Source organism: Arachis ipaensis, chromosome B8 (genome assembly GCF_059453495.1).
Source record: "Arachis ipaensis isolate K30076 ecotype BB chromosome B8, ASM5945349v1, whole genome shotgun sequence".
Taxonomy (NCBI): Eukaryota; Viridiplantae; Streptophyta; class Magnoliopsida; order Fabales; family Fabaceae; genus Arachis; species Arachis ipaensis.
The window spans coordinates 226,746-248,754 of NC_142443.1; the positions used below are offsets into that span (position 1 = coordinate 226,746).

General features: G+C 37.4%; 4 protein-coding genes and 1 pseudogene across 6 annotated transcripts; 4 read left to right on the plus strand and 1 right to left on the minus strand.

Moving 5' to 3' along the window:
- The first annotated feature begins 6,449 nt into the window (after positions 1-6,449).
- On the plus strand, positions 6,450-7,800 carry LOC107619291 (putative CCR4-associated factor 1 homolog 7). 2 transcript variants are annotated; one of them, XM_016321547.3, is made up of 2 exons: positions 6,450-6,672; positions 6,769-7,800. In XM_016321547.3, the coding sequence occupies exon 2, from the start codon at positions 6,794-6,796 to the stop codon at positions 7,613-7,615; it is 822 nt and encodes a 273-aa protein (XP_016177033.1). In that variant the 5' UTR covers positions 6,450-6,672; positions 6,769-6,793; the 3' UTR covers positions 7,616-7,800. The 2 variants fall into 2 exon arrangements, with proteins under 2 accessions (XP_016177033.1, XP_016177032.1); XM_016321546.3 differs by having other exon boundaries at positions 6,452-6,672; positions 6,753-7,800.
- Positions 7,801-8,996: 1,196 nt separating this feature from the next.
- On the minus strand, positions 8,997-9,616 carry LOC107617903 (uncharacterized). The gene has a single exon (XM_016319781.3). It carries the CDS (start codon positions 9,578-9,580, stop codon positions 9,233-9,235), a length of 348 nt encoding a protein of 115 aa, XP_016175267.1. The 5' UTR covers positions 9,581-9,616; the 3' UTR covers positions 8,997-9,232.
- Positions 9,436-13,737, plus strand: LOC107617901 (Golgi SNAP receptor complex member 1-1). Of its 2 annotated transcripts, XM_016319779.3 has the most exons (6): positions 9,436-9,559; positions 10,735-10,860; positions 11,591-11,830; positions 12,092-12,259; positions 12,731-12,844; positions 12,997-13,737. In XM_016319779.3, the coding sequence occupies exons 2-6, from the start codon at positions 10,822-10,824 to the stop codon at positions 13,108-13,110; spliced, it is 675 nt and encodes a 224-aa protein (XP_016175265.1). In that variant the 5' UTR covers positions 9,436-9,559; positions 10,735-10,821; the 3' UTR covers positions 13,111-13,737. The 2 variants fall into 2 exon arrangements, with proteins under 2 accessions (XP_016175265.1, XP_088353709.1); XM_088497583.1 differs by lacking the exons at positions 9,436-9,559; positions 10,735-10,860 and adding an exon at positions 11,274-11,451.
- An 836-nt stretch (positions 13,738-14,573) lies between these two features.
- On the plus strand, positions 14,574-15,288 carry LOC107614621 (deSI-like protein At4g17486 pseudogene; annotated as a pseudogene).
- Positions 15,289-16,745: 1,457 nt separating this feature from the next.
- Positions 16,746-20,948, plus strand: HA9 (H[+]-ATPase 9). Its single transcript, XM_016319778.3, has 13 exons — positions 16,746-16,793; positions 16,888-17,007; positions 17,118-17,216; positions 17,309-17,446; positions 17,538-17,852; positions 17,950-18,396; positions 18,481-18,603; positions 18,674-18,778; positions 18,860-19,169; positions 19,243-19,757; positions 19,837-20,010; positions 20,100-20,282; positions 20,364-20,948. Exons 1-13 carry the CDS (start codon positions 16,752-16,754, stop codon positions 20,640-20,642), a joined length of 2,850 nt encoding a protein of 949 aa, XP_016175264.1. The 5' UTR covers positions 16,746-16,751; the 3' UTR covers positions 20,643-20,948.
- The last annotated feature ends 1,061 nt before the right edge of the window (positions 20,949-22,009 follow it).

Below are 22,009 nucleotides of genomic sequence, written 5' to 3' on the forward strand. Positions count from 1 at the left end.
AAATCATATCAAATTTACTTTTTTTTTATCTTTTGGTCATTCACATCAAATTTAGCTGAAGTCTAAAATCAAACAGTGAAAGAATTGGATTGAAATCTGTGTCCAAACAGTCTAAGCTAGAACTAAAAAGAAGATGAAAAAAAGATAGAATTTAATTTCCGATAAAATTTCATTCAACTTTATTAAGATAGAAATAAACAAAAATATATATATTTGTTTCACATGTTGCAAAACAACATTATAGGCTTGTTAAGGCAAAATCCTGTAAGAAAATACTGCAACATGAATATGGTGAGAATGTGAGAAAAACCAATCCAACAAACATTCCAATTTTAAGATAATATATTTTGTTTAGATAAAGTAAAATTACTTTTGGGGTTTAGTTATCAAAAACAGTATCATAACATTTTATCGCAAATATATTTTTGATAGAAAAATAGAGTCATTAAATAATTTAATAAATTTGACTAAATTTTTATCTAAAAATTTTTAATTATTAACTTTATATGAAATTAACTACAGGTGAGTTTTTACTACTAATAAAATTTTTTAAATATTTTATTTTAATAAATGGACAATAAATATATTAAAAGCACAATTTTACATTTTTTTTATAAATTTTTTTAGTTGATAACTTTAACTTGCCTAAATCCTAAAACCAAACTAAACAAGTCTAATTACTATGTACGAATTGAATTTTGCTCACCAAATTTTTGCTTGGGAGAAAGAGTACATTTGTGGATCTCCAATTGTTCTTATATAAAGAAAATACTATTCTAAAATATTTGGGAAATTTTCGAGAACGTTTAATCTTGAACATTTTGATTAATAATAAGATAAAATTAACAAGAAAAACATATATCTGCATGTCTTTATTTATAGTAACGTTTTTAAAAGAAAAAATACGGAGAATCAATGTAATTAGTGTATAATGTGTACAATGGTGATTAACTCAAAACTGACCAGCACTCTTGAGAGTAGATCTCCAAAATAGTTTCTCAGATTGAGCTCGTGCATCAATGTTACCCCTGACTTTCGAAATGCTCTAATTGCACCCTTCAGATTGAGCTCCGTACGAAATCCTGGTCCTTCCACCCAATTTCGGCGTGACTCAGCAGCCGGAGTGCTGAACTGGCTGCTTATGGTCCACGTAGGCAGCCTTAAACGACGCCGTTTTGCCTGGAGGGTGTTAATGAATCAAGATGACGTCGTTTTGCCTTGGAGGGGAATTGAAAGGTTGCTTGGGGAGATGGTTGATCATTCATTAGTCTTTCTCCTACTTCTCTTCAAAAGTTTCTTCTCTCTTTCGTCCAGAAAATGCTGTGACATTAGGGCACGTTCTGGTTAGTGCTTGACTGAGTTCATTGGCAGGAGAAGGAAGGACGCCACTGGTATGAAGTTGTTGAAGCAGAGGTATCGCCATCGTCAGCTACAACAAGGTTAGTAATACAATGTGTAGTTGAAGTTAAAATTTTTTTTTTTTTGGTTTTCATCGATGGCTCTTCACGTGGTGTGTTGATTGAAGGAGATTTCATCTTCGTTTGGTGTTTTGTTTAGATTTCTATGTTGTTAGGTTTTTTGTGGTTGCGCTGTTAGCATGGGGTTTGGGTTGCTCTATTTTTTTTATATATGTATCCAAGAAGGGTTGTTTCCTCTAATGATACGGTTCTCTAGTTATGGTCAGAAGTTAGTGTTGCATGTGTTGAATTTGTTTGTTTACTTATCTCGCAGATGGATGAAGTACTAGACATTATGTTTCATCATGGAGGAACTTTTAAAAATGGTGTGGATGGAAAGATTGGTTACTATCCGGACAATAGAAACTACCTTGGTGATGTTGAGGTGGATAGGCTGGATGTATTTTACCTTAGAAACTATTATAAGGAGCTAGGTTATGACAGAATGAAGGAAGTTTGGTGGCTTGTACCTGGAAAGAGCATAGGAGAGGAATTGAGGAAGTTAAAGAGTGATACAGACCTAAGAGAGATGTGTGAGATGGTTCACAGAATGCGGGTCTTGTTGATATCTACATTGAACATGAGGTTTTGTCACCTGGACTGATAGAAGGGAAGGAGGTTATGGTAGACATTGATGATCAAGTAAAGGACCTTGGGACGCAAGCTAAGGAAAATGTTGCAGCTGCCCCACACGATGATGCTAGGCCAAATGATGAAAAGAATCCTACTGCTAATGTGAGTCGACCTAGAGAGGAAGGGGTTAAAGCATCTGTTAAGGTGCCGATTGAACAAAAACTTAAAAAGAAGGCCAAGAACACCCCGAAACCAAATCAAACAAAAGTTCATAAGAGGTATTGCCTGAGGTCTGCCACTGGGATAGGAGGTACAAAGGCTCAAAAAAGGGGACAGGGTAGCAAGATCCCAGTGATGTTGATGTCCTCTGATGAGGAGTCCTCTAATTCTGATGATAGTTCAGAAGATGGGCCCTATAAACCAGTAAGGGAAGATAGCTCATCTGATTCATGTGCTGCGGACCCTGTTCCTTCACGTAAGGTAAAGGGTAAGAAGAAAACAAGTAATAAGAGTGATTCATATGATAAGGGTAAGGGGAAGAATAAGATGAAGGAAAAGATTTGTGTTGATGACGATGCTTTTGTGGAGATTAATTCTGATGTTGAAGTGAATTTTGGGAAAGTAGGAACTGATAAGAATGATGATTATGATGCAATCCTGGTGCTTTTCTGAAAACTGTCTTTGGAGGGCAGATTCTATCAGCTGTTGTGCAGGATGCAAACCACCACATATACGTCATTGCATGGGCAATTGTGGAAGTTGAAAACACTGCCAACTGAAAATGATTTCGGAAACTATTGCACGCAGATTTGGGAGATTACAAGACACATGGTTGATGTTTCATTTCTGATATGCAAAAGGTACATGGCTGCTAATCCCTTCTGATTTAGTTCCCTGTTTGGTTGCCTTCACTATATTATAATATATTGGATCATGTAAGAGGCTTGCTGATATGTGAGTAGGACTACTTTAGATGCACGATAGCAAAAGTTAGGGACAATTATGGTGCGTTTAATACAAACTCAGGGACTATTATGGTGAAAATATTAAAAGTCAGGGACTATTATGATAAAAATATAAAAAATCAGGGTCTATTATGGTGAACATATAACTGTGTATTCTATAAACTTCTCTCTGCTGTATCTGAGTTAATTATTATTTGCATCCACTCTGTGTTGCAGAGACTCATAAATGCTGTACAGGAGGTGATGCCCAATGTGCATCACCGTTTCTGTGTATGGCATTTGTCGAGGAATTTCAATAAGCAATGGAAAAATCTGGAGCTAAGAGGCTTGCTGTGGGATTGTGCACGAGCCACAACTTTTGAGGAATTCAGGGAACATAGGAAAAAGTTGAAGCGGCTAAATCCAGAGGCATGGGCATACCTAGAAAAATGGCCAACACATTTTTGGACAAGATCTCAATTCAGTCACAAGCCAAAGTTAGACTCAATATGTAACAATGCGTGTGAAGTATTCAACGCAAAGATTAAAGAAGCTAGGAGGAAGCCTATAATCACACTGCTGGAAGAGGTTAGGATGTTCGTAATGAGGACGATGGCCAAAAATAAAGTGAAGTTGAAAAATCATGTGGGGATACTTCCCCCAGTGATCAAGAGCAGACTGGAAAAGCTGAGGAAGGAATTTAGGCAATGGCAACCAATCTGGGCTGGAGACACCAGATACGAAAAGTTCGAGGTACATGGACACCCTACACACCATGTAGTGGATTTGGGGAAAAAGCTATGTACTTGTCAGTTTTGGATGCTAACAAGTAATGTATTTAATTGTTACTTAATTATTTAAGTACTCTACCTAGTGAGTCTAATTAACTATGCACCTAATTGTTATTGCTAATATTGCTAGAATCTCATGTGTTGCAGGAATCCCATGTGTGCACACATGTGCTGCCATTGCTAGAGTGAACAAGTGGTCAGAGGATTTCTGCCACAAGCTCCTCACAATGGAGTCGTACAAAGCCACTTACTCCCACCACATAAATCCTTTACCTGGCCAATAATTATGGAAAAGATATGAGAACAACAGACCATTGGCACCTTTGGTTAAGAGGAAACTTGGACAGCTCCAAACCAAGAGAAGGAAGGAGCGGATGAGGGGGTCAGTCTAGCAAGAAATCAAAGGCAACCACCACTCTGAAGAGACAGCTACGACCATTCACTTGCAAGTATTGCTTGCTAAAAGGTCATACAAAAAGAGGGTGTGAAAAGAAGAAGGCTGCTGAAGCTGCAGAGGTTGAGAAGAAGAAAGCTGTGGCGGCTGCTGCTAAAGACCATAAGGCTGCTGCTCAGAATGTCACTGCTACTGCCTTTGCGTTAGCTACAACAACTACTTCCAATGCACCTCAATCTGCAAGTGCCTCTGCTACTGCTACAGGCTCTGGAACTGCAACAACGTCTGCTACTGCTACTGCATCTGCCCCTGCTCCTGCCACTCTTGTGGAAGTGGATGTCCAGCAGGCTGAGATTGATTTGTCTCGGCCCTCATACTCTGAAGTTGAAAACTCCCAAAAGGTATTGTGTTTAATAATGCTTCATGTAATGTGTTTTTATTATTTGACAATCATCTTATTTTCTAGGCCTTATGTTTTTCATATTGTCTGCATTGCAGGATCATGAACAAAAGAGGAAGACACCTACAAGACCTGGGAAACTGCCACTTAGAAGAAGGTTACCTACTCCAACTGACTCTGCATCATTCAATCCAATGGAGGGAGCTAGTGAGGCAACTGCAGCAAGGCTGGCCAACTTCCTCAAGTTTGTGTCCACCCCAGGGTTCAAACCGCTAAGAAAAAAGTGATTATGTTCCTAGCTTTAGGTTGAAATTCTGAAAGTTTGTAATATTTTGTGAAACAATTATCTTAGTCTTTTTTGTTTGGTCATGGTGATTCATAGACACCTCTGCAACTTTTAAATACTAACTAAGTTGCTAGAATCTAGCTGAAACAATGTTCAATATTTTTTTGCTTGTCATTGTCATCAATGCATTATTGCAGAATTTTATATGAACTAGTGTTATTGTCATTCAGTTATGAATTATGCCTTATGTAAGCTTTTGCTATTGTTGCTTATCCATAACATAATTGGGTGTTCAATTATGTTTACAAAAACAAAACCAAATAGTCATTCAATATATCAAAAACAATCTAATGTCAATTACATTGTTCATAAACTGGATTACACTGGTTCTGTGTTTCAGTTCTCAGCCTAATCAAACCTTCAACAGTAACATCAACACAAACACAAATAACACGAATACCCCTAAACCAAGTACTTAGACCATCAGCTTTACATTTCTCACATCTGCTTCCAGTTTGCCCAGCTTCCATGCAATGTTCATCTTCATCCCACCATGCTCATCTTCTTCATCAGACTTCAGCGGCACCTCATCCTGTACAGAATCTGTCCAGACAAATAACCCACACCAATTCTTTCCACTAGTCTGCAAATATGCATCAACCTTATCAAACAACTACCTCAACTAACCAACACTAGAAATTTCAGCCAGTAAATGCACTCACGTTATAATTCGGACACCCGAAGAACGACTTATTAGGATGACTCTCCGTCCTTGACCACCGAAGAACAAGCCTGCACCCACAACCATACCACTATGGAACTGCTGAACGCCGGCTACGCACATTGTTCCCTTTCCAGTTTTCGGTCGCAGATGAGCGATTCAACCTTCGAGAAGCGTGACTGTCATTCATGGCAGGAGAGGACGAAGAAGAAGAATAAGAGGAAGAGGGAAGAAGAGCTTGAGCTGGACGACGCACCAATTCGCACAGGAAGAGGGAAGAACAACTTTAGGGTTTATAATTGGTACCAGGGGCTAATTCGGAGAATTCAGAGATTCTTTGATGATACTCCACATCAACTAGCCATTTAAGGCTACCTACGTGGATCATAAACAGCCAGTTCAGCGCTCCTGCTGCTGAGTCACGCCAGAATTGGGTAGAAAGACTAGAAGTAACATTGGTGCACGGGCTCAATCTAAGGGACTATTTTGAGACTTACTCGCATTTTTGAAAATAGAGTAAACGTGAATAATTTTCATTTTTAATTTATATTAAATCAAATAAATAATCTATTATACACATTATACAAATACTTCATTCATTCTCTAACGGGATTGTTTTTAAAATTGCAGTTGCGATGATAAAAATAATATAATTTTTTATTTTGGTACCTAAACAAAAAAGTAAAAAGGAAAACTTTGACCAAACAGAAAAAAATACGGTGAAATTGGCTCAGCTGTGATTAATTTGAGGTTAACCATATTAAATGTTTGAATTTTTTTTCTCGTGACGTTGAGTAGGGAGGTTGATAGAGGGAAATGGGAAAGGCGCGAAGAGAAAGCGGCAAAGCCTTCTCTCTCTTGTGTTTGGCTCTTTCCACGTTAACGCCTTTCGTTTCTGAGGAAACAAACAAAACAGATTCAGAGAAATTAGATAAAAGGAAAAAGAAAAAATAAAGTTAAAAGACAATTCTGACCCAACTATATCCGACGACCTCTCTTCCCTTGGTCCCTTTCGTGTAAGAAACCCTAACACGGGAGAGAGGTCCGAATCTCTATACTGTACCCTACACCACCGCCATCCTCTTCCCTCTTGTCTTTCAGCCAAGGTCAGATTCCTCTGCTTTTCTTTCTTCAATTATTTTTGTTGCATGAATCGAATTCGTGGTAATTTTGAACCCAATTGAAGAGATCTGGCGCTGTAGCCGTGGGATCTGGAGCGTGGAGGGAATGCCTCCTGTCGATTCGGTCGAAATTAGGGAGGTTTGGAACCACAATGTGGAGGAGGAATTCGCCATTATCCGTGAGATCGTGGATGATTACCCTTACATCGCCATGGACACGGAGTTCCCGGGAATCGTCCTCCGCCCCGTGGGAAACTTCAAGAACAGTTATGATTTTCATTACCAGACGCTGAAGGAGAACGTGGACATGTTGAAGCTCATCCAATTGGGGCTGACCTTCTCCGACGAGCAGGGCAACCTCCCTAGATGCGGCACCTCCGACGCCCCCTGCATCTGGCAGTTCAACTTCCGCGAGTTCAACCTGAACGAGGACGTCTTCGCGAACGACTCCATCGAGCTCCTCCGGCAGAGCGGTATCGATTTCCAAAAGAACAACGCGGACGGCATTGACGCCCGGCGTTTTGGGGAGCTGCTGATGTCGTCCGGGATCGTGTTGAACGACAACGTGCATTGGGTGACGTTCCACAGCGGTTATGATTTCGGGTACCTGCTGAAGCTGCTGACGTGTCAGAACCTGCCGGAGACGCAGACGGGGTTCTTCAACCTCATCAATTTGTATTTCCCCACCGTCTACGACATTAAGCATCTCATGAAGTTCTGCAACAGCCTCCACGGAGGCCTCAACAAGCTCGCTGAGCTCTTGGAGGTCGAGAGGGTTGGGGTCTGCCACCAGGCCGGTTCCGATAGTTTGCTGACGTCATCTACCTTCCGCAAGTTGAAGGAGAATTTCTTTAGTGGCTCCCTCCAGAAGTATGCTGGAGTCTTGTATGGATTAGGGGTTGAAAATGCACAGAATACTACTCATTGAGACTTTTAAATCAAAATTTTAAAAAGATTATATTATATTTTTATTTTTATTTTTATTTATACATATGTTGAAATTAGATTATAAACAAAAAACCAAACAAGTGTTAAGAAATACTTAGACCTATTTTTGTTTGAGACCTTGGATGTTGGGTGAATGCAAACATCACTTGTGGAAACTTTTTGCATTATGCAGTATTTACTTATGCCTTCTGATACTTAAGTGCTTATTTTCAGTTTTGTGCCAAAATATCTCCTTTATTCTTAAATGATAATGCAGATTGCGGAGTTAGCTCAAATCATATTCTAGGTAGGACTTGGAACAGTCATGGTTGTTTTTGTTTCCATCCAATTTATTTGGTACGGTGGAGTTACTTTGTATTTGTGCACCTTGATGCCCTGATTAATTTACCTTCTCTTCTCACTGTTTATGTTTTGGTTTAAATGCGGACAGTCTGGGAGCCATTTTTGGTTCTGATGATGATGAAACAGGATGAATCATTATCTCATTAGGGTTAAACTTCATGAGCTCCTGTTGTACTTCTCGGCTCCTGTCTCAGAATTCATCTCTTCCTTAATGCTCTTTGGGTTTTTACCTTCGACCAGTAAATTTCAGGCCAAATTGTCCAATAAAGCTACAAATATGGTTTGCCCTCAAACGTATTGGTGACGTTCTCCCTATTTGTTTCTGACTGTTTTGTTTGGGGAACAAAATCTAGGCATTTGATTTTTTTTTTTTGGACTTGGGCTATGCCCAACAACCCAAACCTGACTCCAAGAACCACCCAACAACCCACTCCCTAATCTCAAAGTGGTAGCGGCGTATGCAATACACATTTGGGCTCTAGTGTCCGCATGTTTTTCTTTTTCTTGTCTTGAGTCTCCACATACCTTATTAACCCAAAAAGACAAGGTTGTATACATTAGTTTATTCAATTGCATGTTCAAATGCTTTTGGTACCGAGTTTTCTAAAGTTATAACATACAAATTAAAGAGGTAATTTTTGCATGATTAAAGTTAAAAAAGCAAAATTCAGTAGTTAAGGATTTGGAGTTTTGCTTTTTTCAGTAGTTAGGGTTTAACAACCCATTCTTTGACTGCCGATGTGACATTTTCTCTTTTGGATATAACTATTTATAAAAGTGTATAAGGCTATGTTGTAGTATCTATTGTGTTATATACTCTTCCATATCTTTCCCTAAGATCAACTTCCATAAATTCAGCTTAGTCTGCCTCTTCATGTTTTGCTTCTTATTATATGTATCCTATTTTCTTTTGTATTTTATTGATTTTCTCTCCACAAGGCCTTTTATTTGGTATTATGAGAACAACAGTGAGAAGAATAAGCTAAATGCCAAAAAGAATCCTCATTGTCATTCAAGAGTTTGGAATATATATCTCCGCTCACCAATCCATCCAAGAATAAGCAAGCATGCGCAGTATAAGCAGAACATCACAGGAACAGTCAGCTCGAAAATATCTGATCCTAATAATAATGATAATATTTCGACAAATAAATATTTAAAAAAAAATACTGAAATAATATCCACTTGGTTCTCTTTTTCCTAAGCCAAGCAGCTAAAGATATTTAGCCTTGCGCTTGAAGGCTAAAAATGTAAATCAAACCAGCGAAATTCCGCCATCAGGGGGAGGAGGAGGAACAGAGCGTTTGATTCTGAGAGTGCCAAGAGAGAGAAGAAATGTAGCGAGCATGACGCCAAGCAGATCGGCGAGGGCGTCCTTCAGGGATGCTCCGGCGGATCGGAAGTAGCCCAGGTGGTCGGCTGCTTCTTTAGCGGCGCCAGCCAGGAGAGAAGCCATGGATGCGAGGGGAATTGACTGGCGGCGAAGGAAAGGGTGTGGGGTGAGGGATGCGGCGCTGTGGAAGAGAAAAGTGAGCACGAAGCAGAACATGACATGGTAGGCCTTGTCCGCCGCCAACCACGGGTCTGCGTCTGCGTCCTCCATTGCATTCTTCTCTCTTCTTCTCGGCTTTTTTTTTGTTTTTTAATTATACTGAATACTTTACAATTTACGAATTTTTTATTTTTAATATTGGAGTGGTAGTGTTGTTTTTTTAAAATGTGGATTGTTGGGGTGTTATACTCAAGTGTGGGATCGTTTAATTAGAGAAGCAGAAATCGGACCGTCTGAGTTATTAGAGGTGCAGAAATCGGACCGATTTGTAGAGGTGCAGAAATCGGACCGTCCGATTTGTGGGAGGTGCAGAAATCGGACCGTTCGATTTGTGGGAAGTGCAGAAATCGGACCGTCCGATTTGTGGGAGGTACACAAATCGGACCGTCCGATTTGTGGTAAAAAAAAAAAATTTTAAGGTACAGAAATCGGACCCTCCGATTTCTATACTTCCACAATTTTGAAAAACACCAAAAATTACAATGTTAAAGTATATCACCACTTCTACTTCCGTAACAAAAAAAATTACGTCCGATTTTCCTTTGTATGTGTGATATAAAATAGGATTTAGTTAACATGACTTAAGAATACTGATAAGATTATATTAATAGAAGTAACGAAAATGTTAAAAAAATCGGAGAATTTATTATATATTTAAAAATATAAATTAAAATATGTTATTAGATTATTAAATTAAAAATATTAAAATAATAAATTAATGATTAAAAATATTAAAAAAAAATTATGTTAGTCCTTGTATTTTTTTTAGAAATAATATTGATAAGATTATATTAATAAAACTTTTAAATTTTTATACATATAAAATATATGTCTTGAAAATTTAAATTTTTTATATTTTTAATAAAAAAAATTTAATTTATAATCTTAGCCCATATTTGTATGAATTTAAGATAAATGAGATAAATTTTATAAAACACTAGAAAACATTTTTTTTTGGGGTGAAGCTAAAACATACATCCAATTTAACTAATGACACACTTTTTTTAATTTTATATTATTATCTTATTATATACATTAATAATAAATAATTCTGTTTGTTTTATTTTATGGACAATTCTATAATTTCTTTTGAAATTGTGTAAATATAAATGTTAAGAGATAAGATTTATTCTTTTGTAAAAGTAATATGTGTAATTTTTAAGCATTATAAAACATACCTTATTTTATTTTGACTTGATAAATAGAGTAGCAACCCATTGGAAGTGGTACGTGGCGTTGGACTCTGAAAACAACCGTCCGTCGGACTCCACTCCCTTCCTTCTTCATTCTCCATGGAGGTCACCGCTTCGTGGGATTCCCTCCGCCAACAGGTTCCATTTCTTCACCTTCTATCCCCAATTTCCGTCTCTATTGAACATTTCACATGCCTATGCCTATCTATAATGAAATTCGGAGGCCACTATTCCGATTTAATTTCTTTTTTCTTTATTATATATTTCCTGCTGTTGGTGATTCGAATTATTGGATCAGTTTGTTGTGCTTGTGCCCTTTTGCTACTTGTGTATGAGTTAGACCTGGCTTGGGTTCATAGAATAACTGCATCTCGAAGCTAATTCTATACGCATACGCTTGAGTGCTGACTGCTTCGGGAAGCTCCCCATCATAATTATGGAGTTACAAAATCTTATTCTTGTGCTTTGGGCATGGATTGCTTTGCTGTTAGTTCTGATTTTCTGTTTACATTCATATTTGAATTTAAATTTCTCAGGAAATGAATTATGAAGATTTAAAAGGCTTCTGATGATTTTTTTATGCTAGATTTAAGTTCTTTGATTTGATAAATAGGAGAGACAGCATAGAAGCTAGCCTAATTTGGGCAAAAATGGTCTTTACTTAGAATCAAGGTATAGGACGCATGAATGCATGTCATTGCTTGTTCTGTTCACACCAATGCTCTCAAGGTATTGTTGTAAGTAACAAAAGGTTCTAATCATAGATGGTTCGTTCCTTTAGGTTATGTATTTTATCATATTGTTCTTTTGTAGTCAAATTGCATTACTGATAGCACATTTATTGAATCATTTGTTTTTCTTTCTGCAGGCAAGAAAGCTCCAAGCTCAGCTGGATGAGCAAATGAGTTTGTACCGCAAATTGGTGTCAGCAAACATTTCTACGAAATCTGATGCTGCTGAGAGTGATTTGGAATCTTGGATTGAGCGGCTACTCAAACAACTCCAACAAGTAAACTCTCAGATGAAAGCCTGGGTGTCATCCGGTGGGTCAGAAATGGTTTCTCATACTCTAACTAGACACCAAGAAATTCTTCAAGATCTCACCCAGGTATTTTATAGCATAAATTGAGTTTCCCCTATCATTCTCCGAGGCTGTGAGCTTGCTCCCAACAAAGGCTAACTGCTTCAATTTCTAGGACTTGTATTGTTATGGGTTTATTATTTACAACATAGTTTTATATCTTCAACATCTGGTCTACTTCTCTTTCTGCTTTGTAATGATTCTGCTTGTATTTATTTCAATTCTTGATTTTATTAAAGCTCGGGCCTGTCAGAAACCAACCTCTTGTTAGATGTAATTTGGTTGCAGGAGTTTTATCGCCTCCAGTCTAGTCTTAGAGCTAAGCAAGAACATGCTTCACTACTAGATGATTTTAGAGAGTTCGATCGGACAAGATTAGACCTGGAAGAGGGTGCAGGTTCTGAACAGCAAACCCTCCTAAAAGAGTATGCATCTATAAGCCGAAGCACCGGACAGGTCGGTGACATGAAACAATCAAATTGGTTCTCTGTTATAAAGTTCTGTTCTCGTCTTATCATGATCTAGCCAGTGGAGTGCTTTATATTTGGACTTAGATATTTCTCTCACAAAGTTTGTATGATATTTATGTCTGATTTATTTGCTCTTTCTTAATAGGGCTTTGTAAATAGCAACATATTGGTTATGTGCAAGCACAATAGGTTAGTATTAGGATATTGCTGTGGTGTTTAAACGAAACTTGTTAACTCAGAACAGTTTTATTACGTTCACAACTTTTTTAATAGATATAGATTTCTGAGTTCTAAAGTATTTGATATGTCATTCCAATGCCTTGTTTAGTTTCCTTGCTTGGATCTGGGGTGTGTCTGTTTTGTTAAGGTGTCTGCTGTTTCCTTTTAAGTTATATGGGAGTGGTCTCCAGCTCGGATTTTCTTGTTTTGAAGTGTTTTGCATATGGTTGTGGTACAGATGGACACTGTTATTTCTCAAGCACAAGTAACGCTGGGTTCACTAGTCCACCAGCGTTCAACTTTTGGTGGAATCAATTCAAAGCTCAGCAATATGAGCAGTCGCCTACCCACGGTATGATCCCTGTTTCTAAGGCCTTCACACCGAGTTGTTTGTTTTTGTCAGTTCATTGCTGTCTACTAGAACTAGGGTTTATGTGCCTGGTAGGATGTTGTTTGGAATTCTTCTGTTTAATGTATGCAGCATCACTTTTAATTATGTTGCAGGTAAATAACATCCTATCAGCAATAAGGAGAAAAAAATCAAGGGATACAATAATTCTTTCGCTTGTCATATCCGTGTGCACGTTCTTGATTTTAATATACTGGCTAACCAAGTAAGGTCTCATGGAGGTGGCTAGCAATGGGCATGCTCGTTGTTTTTCTTTTGGGGGACTCCATTGTATTAATTCATCTTATTTTAGGAGGTGCCTTCAAACAGCGGCATTTCCTTTTAAAGATCAAGTTACTGATCAATTTTCATTATTTTGACATAAATAAATATATAATTTCCTGTTTCAAAGCTTAATAGAAGGAATGATCTATCACAATTCAAAAAGGACCTGTCTGAAGGGGCTTGATTTTAAGGTTACAGATTCAAAAGAATCTCAACTCTCAAGTAACAACAAAACAACAAAGCAGAAGCAGTTGAAGAAGCAATCTCACGTCATGACTCAGGGTCAGCATACTCGACTTGATTTGGGATGGAGATGTAAATGTCTGCAAATTTGCTAGGACAACTCCACGTTTGTTTTAGGCATATTCACACTCACAATCTGCATGGCATGTGCGTGTACAACATTACACAAATAGCGTACCTTAATCCTCGACCATCGCCCGATCCACCAGAGGAAGTGGAACATCAAATAATTTCAAAGTACACATAATGTAATATCTAGAGAAGGAATGAAGATTCCAAACCTGAAAAGTGATAGTCAGATATATGGATCTCTTAATTTTTTTTTTGTTGAATTGTTTTATTAAGTGTGATTTTTTTGTCGTATATTCTTTAAGTGAGATAAAAAAAAATATTGAATAATAAGATATCACATTTGATAACATAATAAAAATAATTGAGAAATCTATTCTCCAGATATACCGTGGCCTAATTTGCATTAGAGTACTTTAATTGATATTCTAGGATTAGTTTAGATGTCCTACTAGGCTACTACTATAATTTTATGAGGAGTGCTAGGGGCAGCAATTTTTGTGTTTTGTAATCATTAACTGGCCATCAATAGTATTTTTAATGGTGTGAGAGGTAGAAGATCACTCATTTTTCTTTTGATGGTTAAGTGCTGGCCACAAAATACAAAAATTGCTGGCTCCTTATACTTTCTCTAATTTTATTTATATTCTATCAATAAAAATTAAATACATATTAAAACTTAAATAAATGTAACTAGTACTTAGTGCACATACATTAATTAGACTTTATTTTAGTACCGTATAATTTCTCCTATTAAGGAAGAATATAATAAGATGCTAAGTTGTAACTTATTTCCTATATCATAATAATACAACAGAGAAGTGAGTAGTTGAACCGTAATTTAGGTCCAAGCTAAGTTAGAGGGCATGTTGTGGCCGTTAATGCACAACAGATGGATCTATATATTAAAAGTTGAGTTTATTAAGTTATAACAGATTAAATAAAACACCGTTGTGACTTAACAGAGACGCAGCAGCAGCACCGGCCGCCGGTACAAGAACCTCTAAAACACTCACAAACACATAGACAGACAACTGGGAAAGGGAAATGCAATAACTTTTAGATCGAAGGAGGCGTAGCAGAATAATTAGATCGAATGGGTTGGTGGAAGGGCCGCCGGCGGAAGAAAAGGAGTTCAGGATGTGAGCCGGTGTATCTGAACGTGTACGATGTTTCCCCCACGAACGGCTACGCCTACTGGCTCGGCCTCGGAGTGTACCATTCCGGGGTGGAAGGTTTCTTCCATGCATGCATGCATCTACTTCATCATTTCTCCATTAATAATTAAGAATGTATATAACGTTGACGTTGTTGTTACAGTTTACGGCGTTGAGTATGCTTTCGGGGCTCACGAGAGTTCGTGGTCGGGGATATTCGAAGGAGAACCGAAGAAGTGCGAAGGGTTCAAGTTCAGGAAGAGGGTGATGATAGGGAAGACGGGGATGGGAGAGAGTGAGGTGAAGGCAGTGATGGAGGAGCTTGGCGGAGAGTACAGAGGGAATGCATACAATTTGATAAGCAAGAACTGCAACCATTTCTCCAACGCAGCCTCTCGCAGGCTCACCGGAAAATCTATTCCCGCTTGGGTGAATCGCCTTGCCAAATTCGGTATGCACGTAATAAGCTCTCTCTTACTTGTTAATTAGCTGATGATGATCGATGATGATATAATTTGGATTGCAGGGATGTGTTGCAAATGTGTTGTGCCGCCGGTGCGACTGGATGCAACCATGGCCACTACTCACCGCACCATTAATTGCGACAACATGCCAACCTGCCAATTTAATTTCCCGCCTATAGGGAAACACTAGAACCGCACCAATATAAAATGAATGCACCTTTTTCAATTTTCTCTAATTCTATACTTTTGGAACTATAGAACATCTCAAAATTATATAATAGAGTATTATTCTTTATTTCGACAATTTCACCAACTAAATAGATAATTGGTTTATCAAGTCTTCCTAGTTCATCTATAAAAAATATTTATATCAATAAATAAAAAAGAATTTATTTGCTTAAAAATAATATAATTATATTAGATGATAAAGTACAAAACAAAAATACTTATTACATTTTTAAAATATATTTATGTTAAAAAACATTCTTATTATTTTTATTCTTTATATTTTTTCGTTATTAATACTTTACATATATATTATTATATTTTAATATTTTTACAATTATACTTATTTAACATGTTATTGGTTGTTGCTTTTGTAATGACTAAAAAGTTAAACATTAACAATCTTTGTTTATTAATTTTTAACTATAATGTAATGTAGTTATTATGTAATTGTGAGAAAAAAATATGAATAATAAATTTAAACATTTGTTACAGACATCACATAAAAAAATTTAGTCTATCAACTAAAATAAATAAAAAATATATATATAATTTTATATAACTCTGATATTAAAACTTTTTGTATTATAAAATATTTTAAACAAAAATAGATCAAATTTAATATTAGTTTATATATTTTAATTACCTTTTAAACAATATAATATTTATTAAAATATGCTATACACATTATGTGGATCTCAGTTAGTTACTTTGACATAAAAGTTTAATCTAAAAAATTGAGAGGTCAAATTAAATCCAAGTAAAATTAGAGAGATATATTAAAATTTTACTTCATTAAATGAATATTGGATCCATCTCAATTTTGGATTTGTCATCTCATCATCTCTATCAGCTGTAGAATGGTAGGACACCTGTGTTTGGAGAAATGTAGTATTATTGTTAATTAGAAACAAAGATTGGATTATACATTCTCATTGACATGTTATTATTTTGTGCAGTAGTATGATGCACTAATAATAAAGTAATAATAAGATGAAAGATGATATAGGTGGAATAAGAATAAGAATGTGACGCAGAAGATGGAGAGAAGCGGAAGACCGGGGCAAAAGGGCAGCACGCGAGACCCGCTGCTTCGCTCTTTGTTTATTATTTTTGTTAAAGTGAGACAGCGAAGTTTGTTAGTGAACGAGTGGGAATGAGTGATTTTAGTGTGATTTTGGAGAGAGAATTGAAATCATGCATGCACCAATTGACACCAAGTGTGTGAATAATCCAATCATCACTCTCAGCTGCTAATTATAATTTTTCACTTGTTTTCCCTTATTATATAATCTCATGTGCTCCTCTTTTTCTTAATCACTAATAAAGCTTCTTCTCTCTCTGCTCTCCTCTTTGCTTTTCACTTTCAACTTAATAACCAATAAGCAATAAACAATAAGCAATAAGCAATAAGCAATAAAGAATAAGATGACGAGCCTCGAAGACATCAAGAAGGAGACTGTTGATCTTGTTAGTTCTTTTCATTTCTTCCTCTAAGAATTAACATTCTTGTTTCTCTAGGTATGTATATCATTAATGCGTGTGGGTGCGTGCATGTGTGCAGGAGCGGATTCCTGTTGAAGAAGTGTTCCGAGAATTGAATTGTACAAAGGATGGACTCAGCTCTGAGGAAGGCCAAAAGAGATTGGAAGTTTTTGGCCCAAACAAGTTGGAAGAAAAGAAGGCAATAATCCATCAAACTCATTCATTCTTTTCTAGATAATTGTATGTTATGTTTTTGTGTGAGTAATTGCATCAACCATAACTAGCTTGCCATGTTGCTGTGGCAAACAGGAGAGCAAGGTGCTCAAGTTCTTGGGCTTCATGTGGAACCCTCTTTCATGGGTGATGGAACTAGCTGCCATCATGGCCATTGCATTAGCAAATGGAGGGGTACGTTTTGCGTACTCTACTACATTCTGTAACGTACCATATCCTAATTTGGCCTTGTCTAATCATGTTTAATTTCCTCCACAAATATGCAGAATGAGCCACCGGATTGGCAAGATTTTGTGGGTATAGTAGTGCTGTTAATCATAAACTCCACCATCAGTTTTATAGAAGAGAATAATGCAGGAAATGCTGCAGCAGCACTCATGGCAGGTCTTGCCCCTAAAACGAAGGTATAAGAAGAAAACAAAGACAGATGTGAAGAATGATGATGCTTGTTGGTTGGGTATTATATTTAAAGGGGTTGTTTATGTTGACATACAGGTTCTGAGAGATGGAAGGTGGAGTGAGCAAGATGCTGCTATATTGGTGCCAGGAGACATAATAAGCATCAAATTGGGAGACATCGTCCCAGCTGATGCCCGTCTATTGGAAGGAGATCCCCTCAAGATAGATCAATCAGCACTCACCGGTGAGTCCTTGCCCGTAACTAGGAGCTCCGGCGATGAAGTCTTCTCTGGTTCCACAGTAAAACAGGGAGAGATTGAGGCCATTGTGATTGCCACCGGAGTCCACACCTTCTTCGGTAAGGCTGCTCACCTCGTGGATAGCACTAACCAAGTTGGCCACTTCCAACAGGTACGCCACAGTCCTCTCTTCATCTCTCCAATCACTAACTAGTTCATTTCATTTCAATTCATTGAGGTGATGCTTGATTTGTGAATCAAATGAGCAGGTGTTGACAGCCATTGGTAACTTCTGCATTTGCTCTATTGCCCTGGGAATGATCGTAGAGATTATAGTCATGTATCCCATTCAGCACCGCAGGTACAGGAGCGGAATTGACAATTTGTTGGTGCTTCTCATTGGAGGAATTCCCATTGCCATGCCAACGGTCTTGTCTGTAACCATGGCTATCGGTTCCCATCGCCTATCGGAGCAAGGTGCTATCACTAAGAGGATGACAGCCATTGAGGAGATGGCCGGCATGGATGTTTTGTGCAGTGACAAAACTGGCACCCTAACATTGAACAAACTCACCGTCGATACCAACTTGATTGAGGTATTCTCCAAAGATACCGATAAGAACACTGTAATTCTTCTTGGAGCTAGGGCCTCCAGGGTTGAAAACCAAGATGCTATTGATGCTTGCATTGTAGGAATGTTGGGTGATCCAAAGGAGGTTTGTAATCCTTCCCTCAGATACATACATAGATTGATTTACTTGTGTTTAAAATAATTAACTAGTAATGTGTGAATAAAACAGGCAAGAGAGGGCATTCAAGAGGTGCATTTCCTTCCCTTCAATCCAGTGGATAAGCGTACAGCCATAACATACATTGACGCTGAGGGTAACTGGCACCGAGTAAGCAAAGGGGCACCAGAGCAGGTACGTACATGCATGAATACATCTCCTTTAATTCAGCGGAATGTCCTTAACATAGAAATTGTGTTGCTAGATTATTGAACTCTGCAACCTCCGGGAAGATGTGGCAAAGAAGGCACATTCCATTATTGATAAGTTTGCTGACCGCGGGCTCCGCTCCCTTGCTGTTGGCAAACAAGTGAGTAGTTACTTACATTACATTACATGACATGTGAGTGAGTGTTTGAAGATGCCTCTGATGATGAAGAATTGATTGCAGGCAGTACCAGAGAAGAACAAGGACAGCCCAGGAGGACCATGGGAATTTGTAGGGTTGTTGCCTCTGTTTGACCCACCCAGGCATGACAGCGCAGAGACCATCAGGCGTGCTCTCGAGTTGGGAGTGAATGTTAAGATGATCACCGGTGACCAGTTGGCCATTGGTAAGGAGACTGGTCGCAGGCTTGGCATGGGAAGTAACATGTACCCCTCCTCCTCCCTCCTTGGTCAGCACAAAGATGATTCCATTGTTGGCCTTCCTGTTGATGAGCTTATTGAGAAGGCTGATGGCTTTGCTGGCGTCTTCCCTGGTAACTTATTACTACATTAATTCTATACACACACATTTCTTGATTGATTTTGATGTGAATATAATAATTGTAGAGCACAAGTATGAGATTGTAAAGAGACTCCAGGACAGGAAGCACATTTGTGGGATGACTGGGGATGGTGTGAATGATGCTCCAGCCTTGAAAAGAGCAGACATCGGAATTGCAGTGGCTGATGCAACCGATGCGGCACGAAGTGCCTCCGACATAGTGCTCACAGAACCAGGGTTGAGTGTGATTGTGAGTGCAGTTCTGACCAGCAGAGCCATCTTCCAGAGAATGAAGAACTACACCATATATGCTGTTTCCATAACAATTCGGATCGTGTTGGGCTTCATGCTGCTTGCTCTCATCTGGAAATTCGACTTCTCGCCTTTTATGGTTTTGATCATTGCTGTACTAAACGATGGCACCATCATGACCATTTCCAAGGATAGGGTGAAGCCATCTCCCGTACCAGACTCGTGGAAGCTTAAGGAGATTTTCGCCACAGGCGTCGTGCTTGGTACCTACCTAGCCGTTATGACAGTTATTTTCTATTGGGCTGCTCATGCATCCGATTTCTTCTCGGTAAGATGGAAAAAGTAGCAAAAACAAGAAAGCAAAGCAAACTTGTTTGGGAAATAACATAAATTTTGTACAATGGCAGGACAATTTTGGTGTGAGATCCATTAGGAACAACGAACGCGAGCTGATAGCAGCAGTTTACCTTCAAGTGAGTATTGTGAGTCAGGCTCTGATCTTCGTGACTCGATCGAGGAGCTGGTCTTACGTTGAACGCCCCGGCGTCTTGCTTGTTGTTGCCTTCCTCATTGCACAGCTGGTGAGTCAGTTATTAAATTAGTCCTTACATTATTCCATTTCCATTTGCATGTATATGTATATTGATTGCTTGCTTGATTTTATCATCAGATTGCGACCATCATAGCTGTGTATGCACACTGGGATTTTGCGAGGATTGAAGGGATTGGATGGGGCTGGGCTGGTGTCATTTGGCTTTACAGCATTGTTTTCTACATTCCATTGGATATCCTTAAATTCATCATCCGATATGCTTTGACCGGCAAGGCTTGGGATAACATCACCGAGAGCAGGGTAAGTACCTAACAACTCCACTCTCACTCAATTACTTAATTAATTGATTATTGAACCTTGCAACGGCAATGCAATTTGCAGGTTGCTTTCACCTCCAAGAAGGACTACGGAAGGGGAGAGAGAGAGGCACAGTGGGCCACAGCACAACGCACACTTCATGGCCTCAATCCTCCTGAAACAGATCAAATACTGAATGAAAAGAACAACTTCAGGGAGCTGTCCGAACTCGCAGAACAGGCAAGAAAGCGTGCTGAAGTTGCCAGGTTGAGGGAGCTCCACACACTCAAGGGCCACGTGGAGTCTGTTGTCAAACTCAAGGGCCTTGACATTGAGACTATTCAACAGCATTACACCGTTTGAGTGCCATCATAACCAACGCACGCTCATAGATTTAGCAAAGAGAAATTAGATGAATAGAAAGCTCCTTGTGTTCTTGATATGCAAGAGCCTTAGAATAATCCAACACTTCGAGATTGTGCATCACAGTCCAAGGTTGGCTCACAAAGTTTTTTAGTACTAGCCTCCATGAGCTGTTGTTTCCTTTCATGCTCCATCATGATTGCTTCCCTTTATCCTTTGCGATTTTCGCATTGATACGGATTCCCTATTTAGCACTAGTAATATGTATTCTTCCCACTCCATCACAATAAAGTTAATTAGCACAAATTACTGAGCTTCCTCTCTCTCTCTCTCTCTCTTCATGCTTTCGATTATTATTATCTTATAAAGATTAATTACATGAAATCTTTTTAGATAAATTAAATTAAATATATACATCATAAGGTGTAGCTTGATAGTAACTGACCAAGTCCCTCAAGAAAAACACATGAAGCACTTTAATTTATTGCCAATCATTTATTTAATAAACATGGTAGGAAAACGATTTATTACAACTAGGTTTAGACCGGCGCAACATGCATATACAATTTATAAAATATATAAATTAATTAATTTAAAATCTAATAATAACAAAATTAAAATTTATTTTTTACATAAATTAGAGTTTAAAAAAAGTATAAAAATATTCAATTTAATTTTATTCGTTTGACTTTATATGATCATCTTTATTTTTGTTATTTTAAGTAGTAATTTTGTTTAATTTATTATTGTTTTGACTTTTTTAGATTATATTTAAATACTATAGTACAAAAATAAAATTATTAGATAAAATACAAATATAAATATAATATAATTTTCAATACTTGAAATTAATATTTAATTTATTTTTATGAATTATAATAATATTATGTATTTTTAATAATATTATTACAACTGAATGATATTAAAAATATAAATTATTAAAAGAGAAAAAAATGAAATATAAGTGAAACGGATAATATATAACTAATGAATACAATGAACAAAATAATTAAAAAAATTATATATTTTAATGTTTTAGAAAATTTATCATCTAATAAGCATATTTAGCAAACAAACAAAATATGGCCATTAACCAAATTATTTAAATACTTATGAAAAATATTAATAAAAATGAAAGGGGGAAAAGTACAAGAGATATCATATATTCTAGTGTTTAGAGACCATCTAATATACATGTTTAGTAAACTTAAAAAAACTACAGTCATTGACTAGAATCTTAAATAAGAAGCACGAGATTATATAAAATAAAAATAATTAAAAAATATATAATTAATATTAATTTATATAATAAATATAAGAACTAATACGAAAGGAGATACTAAATTAGATTTTATTATTTAACTTAT